This window comes from Mus caroli, chromosome 1 (genome assembly GCF_900094665.2).
Source record: "Mus caroli chromosome 1, CAROLI_EIJ_v1.1, whole genome shotgun sequence".
In the NCBI taxonomy this organism is placed as follows: Eukaryota; Metazoa; Chordata; class Mammalia; order Rodentia; family Muridae; genus Mus; species Mus caroli.
The window spans coordinates 13,593,453-13,602,088 of record NC_034570.1 but is presented as its reverse complement, the minus strand read 5'-3'; the positions used below and the strand labels follow the sequence as shown (position 1 = coordinate 13,602,088).

Genomic DNA, 8,636 nt, shown 5'->3' with positions numbered 1-8,636 from the left:
TCTGCTAATCCTCAACAAATGACCAAGCAATTTTGCCTTATTCTTAAACTACTTTTCTGAAATTACTTCTGAGTCTCTGCTTTTCATTTTTCTTTTGTATTACCCAGTTCCTTTCCCTGATCCCTGCATTCAAATTATCTCCATTGTATTGACTTCTAAATCCCTACTCATATAAAAATATTTGAAGTAGTTATTTTCTACTCAGCTCTTTCATAATTATAATCATTACCTTGTTGTCTGATACTTCATTTCTTTTTTATTAAATTCATAGCACTTCTCTTATTCAACATTTCTCTTGTTATAATGCTTCTAAATAAATGACTATTTTCCAAAAAAACAAATCTCTGCAGGATTAGATAGAATCTGTGCATTTCTACTAGGAACCACTTATTTATATTGATGTCAGTAAGTCAATTTAGATAAATAAAATCAACTCTGGTTATTTTAGAATGATTCCAAGTCAAACCATGTATGTAAAAGTAAAAATAATCTTTTTGAAACTTATTACTTTTAATATTCTTATGAGAAAATTCACCATCAGGAATAAAAAAAAACCCTAACATTTTACAGAATTTAAATATCAAAGCACATATATTTTCACAGAAACAAATGCATCACTACCATAGGATCACACTAATGAAAGGTTTATACATAAAGCTATTTGCCATTATGAAAACCAGTGGTAATAATAATATAATGCACCAGTTAGTTCATCCTCGTTAGACTCTCTCTCTCTCTCTCTCTCTCTCTCTCTCTCTCTCTCTCTCTCTCTCTCTCTTTTAATTATACTTCCTGGCCTACAGAAGTACCTGCCAGGATACAAATGAAAAAAGTGAACTCAGTTCAAATAACAACTCTGTCAGCAAGCTCTGTCTGCCATCTCACCCTCTAGTTACTACATGATTCCATCACACTGCTTGGGCTTTCCCCACATGCCAGTGTGGCCCCTCCCAAGGAACCAAATATTCTCACTTGGAAATTAAAAGACTATTTTAATACAAAATAACAAGTGCCACATCAGGACTTAATATTCTGCACAATGAAACTTAACACAAGAGAAAAACTGCCCAGTCCTAAGGGTAAGGCAGATAGAGATTTAAAATAGGTCAGAACTGAATACTGGACTGGTTTGAAAAAAAAAGTGACTTAAAAGTTTCATTTAGTTTTCAGGCTGATTGCTTTTCAATGCACAGATAATTCTCTAAGGGCCATTCACAGTCACTTTAGATATACTTCATCAGTGGCATATACAAAGCACCATATAAGAAATGTAGAACATCATGACTATGTAATTAACTGTAGAAATAACTGCTAAGAAAATATAGCAATATTTAACACAGGATTTCTAAAACCATTAATGTTCATTACTTTCCCCAAAGCTAACATTTTATTTTATAGACTTTGTCTATCAAGAGTGGCCCGCATTTGTAGTCTGGTGGTGGGCTGGCAATACGTTTTCTCTTCTGTACAGCAATGTTACAGTTGTATACAGACATCAGAAATGTGGCATTTGGAGCAGGCTTTCTGTTACCCTTCCAAGTGTTCCCGGTCAAACAACAGCGAATACACGGAATGCCTTTCCTCCTGTAGGGTTCTGTAAACTGCAAGAACACAAAAGGGACATCAAGGTCATCTGTACATATAATCCCCCCAATAAATCTTGCTCTGTGAGGACATTGAATCAAAGAGCTCCATGAAGTCAGATGGACCAACTGTCTCAGACTACCATCATTTACTGTTCTGGGGAAGCTCTGGTAAGGATGACATAATCGTCTAGGCAGTGGTTGCCTGCTGGACTGAACATTACTAAAGTAAATGGAGAAGCTCACGAAGAAGGACAGTAGACACTCCACAGTTTCACAGCATCTGGGGCATGTTATCATGAATTTCCCCCTAAGTTCTAATACAGTGGAGTTAGGCAGCTGCTCTTTCACCCCTATTGCAAGGATACTGAGACTACACTTTGCAATTGGTTTATCCCATTAGTAGTTATTTACAACTTAGAACCTGGCTGATACTTAATTAACACTGTAGAGTACTGACATAATCACTTCCTAACTTTAATACAATACAAATACAAACTGTATCACCATAACTCATACATACATAGCCTTGATAGTTTTGAGAAAAATGACAGTGGAATTTAATGATCAAATTTGGAAAGAACTAGAATTCTCTCTCTCTCTCTCTCTCTCTCTCTCTCTCTCTCTCTCTCTCTCTCTCTCTCTGTGTGTGTGTGTGTGTGTGTGTGTCTCAGTGTGTGTGTATGTGTGTGTGTGTGTGTGTGTCTGTCTGTCTGTGTCTGTGTCTCTCTATCCAATGCCATCTGGGGGTTGTTTTTATTTTTAAGCAAACAGTGAAAGTAATGCAAAACTATGTATTTTTATTCTAAAGACATGCTTTATTTGTATTTTATACAAAATTTTGTTTTGTAATTGAATATTCCTAAGGACAAAATAAAATTCCTGTCTATATTCATTCTTATACAATAAGTAGGGAAAGGATTTTAGATACAGAAAGTGAGGATACTGACCGAAATAAGCAGGCATGACACAATGATATGACACACCAGGCATACATGTACATGACACAATGATATGACATACCAGGCATACATGTACATGACACAATGACATGACACACCAGGCATACATGTACATGACACAATGATATGACACACCAGGCATACATGTACATGACACAATGATATGACACACCAGGTATACATGTACATAGAAGACAAATTTAAAGTCATTTCCAGGTCATGAGCCAAGATGCAGAAGTGAAAAAAGAGACACTCAACACTCAACGTGTGACTCTTGATTGGGACTGGCAATCTGGACTCTCTATATGCTCCATGGGATAGTCTTTGTGGTTTTAGAAACTACTAGAAGCCCAATCCCTTTATCCTCTAATTTTGAAATGTGTTTCTGGAATCATCTAAAACTTAGATGCATAAATAAATGGCATATCGATGATTTTAAAAATTCATTAAAAATTTATTTTTATTTTTTAATAGTTTATAAACTGAGTAGATAAAATTTCCCACGTCATAAAAATATGTTTCACTACTAAGATGAACAACATAAGATAGCCTGAAAGAGTTCATTTACATCACAATAAGCATATACCCTCAAATCAAAAAAAGAAGTTATTTCTAGGGAAAATAAGCATATGCCTTCAGATAAAAAAAGAAGAAGAAGAAAACAAATTATTTTGAGGGAAAATAAGACTCGTTGTGTTGGTCAAATACTTTGTCAGATAACTGGATTAGAGAAATACTCAGTGTCTTGCACACCTAGAAAGAAATATAAAATCTCTTCTAAAAAGTCTCAAAGAGGATGAAGGAAATTTCCTTTTTATAAGATCAATTAACAAAAGAGTGGTTATCTGGGTAATCCAATTTTCATGTTGGGTTTTTTTTTTCAGAAGCCCACAGGAGATAACCACATCTGGTACTAGAGCTCCTCTCATCCCAGAAGGAACAGAAGCTATGCAAGGGCTCACTCGAAGGAAACACATAGTTCAGTCACTTAGCATTCTAAGTAGAACTGTAGAGTAGCAACAAGTAAGAGAACCCACTAAAATGTAAAATAATGTATGTTTTGTTAGACTTTACCTTTCTGAGAATATTCCATTCTGAAAAGAAGCAGTGTACATCTTTCTTTTATCCACAGGCATGACATCCACATATCCACCATGATTTCGAACCACCCCAGCATGCACCGCTGCTCTGCAGATACTAGACAGCTGAGCAAGTGAAGACAATAGCCACCATTAGAAAGAAATTCCATGCCAGACTTACAATATTCCATGACAGACTCTGCTCTATAGTGTAGCCAGTGAGCAGCTGTTGCATAATATTCCACACATAAAGGGGTATTTGGGAAGTAACGCATCAAACCAGTTCTCAGCAAGTTTGAATGTAGAGGCTAAACGTAGCTGGCATAGCGAAAACTTACCATCACCAACATTGGAAATACTTGTTCTGTCCCAGCAAAACTTTAACACCAAGGGAATACAGAGGAAATTAATTCTTTTTAATTCTTCAAGCACCATTCATAATTCTCAGCCTTTGCTGGTATATATTGTGATATGTGCGATGAACCAGTCACAATATAGAGGAAATGACCCTCGCTTCCTTCTGATTTTACTTATAAGTAATACAACCCATATCTAAGATCCATTTGCCAGAATGCAGGCACACATGAAATGGAGATTTTTTTTCTCCTGATTAAAATAATCTATACACAGCCATTTTACTATGCCATACTCACATACTCAGCTACAAAATCCAAGCTAGAGAGGAATTCTATAGAGGAGAAGCTTTGTTTTATGTTTGTGACCCAAATTGTCAATGTTTAAAACTACTGTATTCCAAAGTCAAATCCTTTCTTTTGGACCATGTACATCTTCCCTCGATCCAAAAATTGGCTATCATCAAAATGTTCTATGGAAATAAATCAATAGCTAGTTATTAAGGCAAAGCTAGACAGGAAAGACCTGGCTTGTTTCAGTAACCCACAATCTATTTTACCTCCCAATAGTCTTTCCCCAGATAGGTATCTGTTGGGTTGTTTTCTCAGTTCACAATGGGGATGGTTTCACAAGGGTTTTAAAGTTCACACAAATATGCATGTCTGGCCTGACCTTGCTTTATCACAGTGTGCTGACCCCTAGGCATCAGTCAGAATTTATTAGATCCAAGAGCCTGAAGGCCAGGATGTCTGATCCTTCTTCTGTTTTTGCACTTTTACAAAATGCAGTCTATCAAAGACTGCACGTCCTTCCTCTGAGGAGGAGGCATCTCACACAGCAGGTTAAAGTCCAGATTGCATGGGTCACTGAACGCTCATAATAGATGACATTAATAGTAATTTTTGAGCATCCAGTTCTGTGTTTGCCAGGCATCGGAATAGCCTCACAAGAGACAAGGTCCTTTCAGCAAAATCTTGCTGCTGTATGCAATGGTGTCAGCATTTGGAGGCTGGTTATGGGATGGATCCCTGGGTGTGGCAGTCTCTAGATAGTCTATCCTTTTGTCTCAGCTCCAAGCTTTGTCTCTGTAACTCCTTCCATGGGTGTTTTGTTCCCAATTCTAAGAAGGGGCAAAGTGCCCACACTTTGGCAAATACAGAAGTGGATGCTTACAGTCAGCTATTGGATGGAACACAGGGCCCCCAAAGGAGGAGCTAGAGAAAGTACCCAAGGAGCTAAAGGGGTCTGCATCCCTATAGGTGGAACAATAATATGAACTAACCAGTACCCCTGGAGCTCATGTCTCTAGCTGCATATGTAGCAGAAGATGGCCTAGTAGGCCTTCATTGGAAAGAGAGGCCCATCGGTCTTGCAAACTTTATATGCCTCAGTGCAGGGGAACCCTAGGACCAAGAAGTGAGAGTGGTTGGGGGAGGGGAATGGGGGGAATATGGGGGACTTTGGGGATAGCATTCATGTAAATGAAGAAAATACCTAATTTAAAAAAAGTAATTTTTGCACATTTCAGTATTCCTCTTGTTTTATTAAAATAGTGTAATCAGCGTTCTCCCCTCAAGGCACCAGAAATGCTTTCATGTGATGAGCATTAACCATGTAGGTATTTTAGAGTGCTCTTTTGCTCTCAAGCATGCAGTCAACAATCATTCTCCCTAAGTTCAGAAGTCAAGTTCCTTCCTACCCATACATTAGGAGAATATACTATTGAAATGACACATTTCATTTGTGAATGTAGCAAAATTTTGAATGAAGTCAGGACTAATATGATCTGTAGAAAGCTACAAAAAAGAGGTCAATAGTAGCAGGATCATAACATACTTTGAGTTCTATAGACAGAAAGAGGGCAACACTCAGGGGAGGAAGAGAAAGCAACAGGAGGGAAGCTGCTTGATTCCTCCCTAACTTTCCATACCAACCTTAACTGGAGAGACTACACATCTTGTGGGACCGAAGAAGATTGGGAAGCTTAGCTAGAGCTATGCAGTTACTGTGTGATAAGAATCTTCCAGTTCACTAACAGCTCATATTGTCTATAGGCTTTAGATAAGACCTTAAAATCATCTCACTTTAAATAGCAAGAGATCCCTTACAGACAGAATAGTGGGGAAGAGATTTTTAAAAGACTTCATCAGACATGTCTAAAACGAGAAGTTATGGAACTTAGGGAAAACCTTTAAGGAATGACTCCTTTTTGTGTTCTATGTCCTGACTTTACATTGCTTGGCAGACAAAAACAGCAACTGAATTGCCCAGATGCTGCCTCCAAAGAACTTCACAATTAATAATCACAAAGATCACATTGCCTGGTAACACAGGCCAAAGAGAGAAAAGAGTTGAAAGAAGGCTGGCATCTTAGCTTCCTATGTACTTCACAAAGCACATGGTGGCACTGAGAAATAAAGAACACAATAATGATAGATAATTTTTCAAAAAGATGTACTTCAGGTGTAAGAATCTGAACCAAACTGATTGGATGGGTGAATTCGTCAACCAATCCTGGGGCCAGAGGCTTAGGAAGAATGTCAAAGGGGCAGCTGGACTGGGAAGGATTTGGACTTACCTGATTGATAAGAAAAGTAAGAGGGAGTATATAATTCAGGCTTCCTCCTGCAACCAAACATCTAGACTATTTCACTGACTTCATGCATCACCATTCGTTTCTGTAACTCTTTTAAATCTGCAATGCCTTCCAAGTATCCACAGCATGGAATCTGAACTCATCATCATGAAAACACAGACTCTCTGTCCCTATTGGCCAATCATATTCCTTCTTCCTCTCCCTTGCTCTGCTTCCCTCCCTCCTGTTAGTTGCAGTTTTTATGTGTACAGAGCCCTGCAAAGCTGTCTCTGGGGCATGCTGCATCTATACTCACCAACAATTCTCACTAGAACCGATCTTCCTAAAATCCTCTAGTAGTCAGGACTACAAAAGGCACCTGCAATGAGTGTATTCATTCTGAAGCCATTGTTACTAGATGTCCTGTTCCAATCAACCTAAAGTCCCACATTACAATGTGCTGGCAGTTAGTTCCCTTTTATATGTACACTAACAAGTAACCTATTTGTAACTCTTTATCATTTTTCAAATATCTCCTTGGCAGTGAACATATAACTAAATATATTCACATATATATGACAAAATAACAACTATCTAGTTCACATTCAGACACAGAAGAACCAAAGAAAGATTGGGGAGAAAGAAACTGGATTTTCCTACCTAAGAATGCCTCCAGGCCCTCTAGTTAAGGGTACGATATACTGGCAAGACATGTAGTAAAATAGTGAAAATAAATAATTATACAAGCATATTTTATGTAAATATTAATTTATAATTAGGTATTCTGAAAATATGTATAGCAGTTCAGAAACAATCCCATGGCACTGTGTAGAACATATATCTACATCTAAATAAGCATGTATATTTAGTTTCTTGCAGATATCTTCTTGCAGACCCAGAAATGAATCCACACACCTATGGCCACTTGATCTTTGACAAAGGAGCTAAAACCATCCAGTGGAAAAAAAAAGACAGCATTTTCAACAAATGGTGCTGGCTCAACTAGCGGTTAACATGTAGAAGAATAAGAATTGATCCATTCTTATTTCCTTGTACAAAGCTCAGTTCTAAGTGGATCAAGGACCTCCACATAAAACCAGAGACACTGAAACTTATAGAGGAGAAAGTGGGAAAGAACCTCGAACATATGGGCACAGGGGAAAAATCCCGAACAGAACATCAATGGCTTGTACTGTAAGATCGAGAATTAAAAAATGGGACCTCATAAAATTTCAAAACTTCTGTAAGGCAAAGGATTCTGTCAATAAGACAAAAAGGCCACCCATAGATTGGAAAAATCTTTACCAAACCTAAATCCAATAGAGAGCTAATATCCAATATATATAAAGAACTCAAGAAGTTAGACTCTAGAAAATCAAATAATCCTATTAAAAATGGGATACAGAGCTAAACAAAGAATTCTCAGAGGAATACCGAATGGCTGACTTCAACATCCTTAATCACCAGGGAAATGCAAATCAAAACAGTGCTCCGATTCCACATCATACCAGTCAGAATGGCTAAGTTCAAGAACTCAAGTAACAACAGATGCTGGTGAGGATGTAGAGGAAGAGGAACACTCCTCCATTGCTGGTGGGATTGCAAACTGGTACAACCACTCTGGAAATCAGTTTGGTGGTTCCTCAGAAAATTGGACATAGCACTTCTGAAGGATCCAGCAATACCTCTCCTAGGCATATACCCAGAAGATGCTCCAACATGTAATAAAGACACATGCTCCACTATGTTCATATCAGCCTTATTTATAATTACCGGAAAAGGAAAGAATCCAGATGTGCCTCAACAGAGAAATGGAATCAGAAAAATGTGGCACATTTACATAATGGAGTTATGCAGCTATTAAAAACAATAAATTTATGAAATTCTTAGAATAATGGATGGATCTGGAGTATATCATCCTGAGTGAGGTAACCTAATCACAAAAGAACACACATGATATGCACTCACTGATAAGTGCATATTAGCTCAGAAGCTCAGAATACCCAAGATACAATTCACAAAACACATGAAACTCAAGAAGGAAGACCAAAGTGTGGATATTTCGTTCCTTTTTAGAAGGGGG

At 37.7% G+C, this 8,636-nt stretch overlaps 1 protein-coding gene across 2 annotated transcripts in view; it reads right to left on the bottom strand.

Annotated features, from left to right (window-relative positions):
- Positions 1-768: 768 nt before the first annotated feature.
- The window catches only part of Crispld1 (cysteine rich secretory protein LCCL domain containing 1), a 39,425-nt gene continuing 31,557 nt past the window's right edge, over positions 769-8,636 (bottom strand). Inside the window, exons 10-11 of one of the 2 annotated variants that reach the window (XM_029478374.1) lie at positions 3,620-3,750; positions 769-1,601 (exon numbers count right to left, since the gene is read on the bottom strand). In XM_029478374.1, the coding sequence (XP_029334234.1) occupies positions 1,550-1,601; positions 3,620-3,750 (183 nt within the window). In that variant the 3' untranslated portion in view covers positions 769-1,549. The remainder of the gene's footprint in view (positions 1,602-3,619; positions 3,751-8,636) is intronic. The other variant, XM_021161462.1, reaches the window with a different exon arrangement.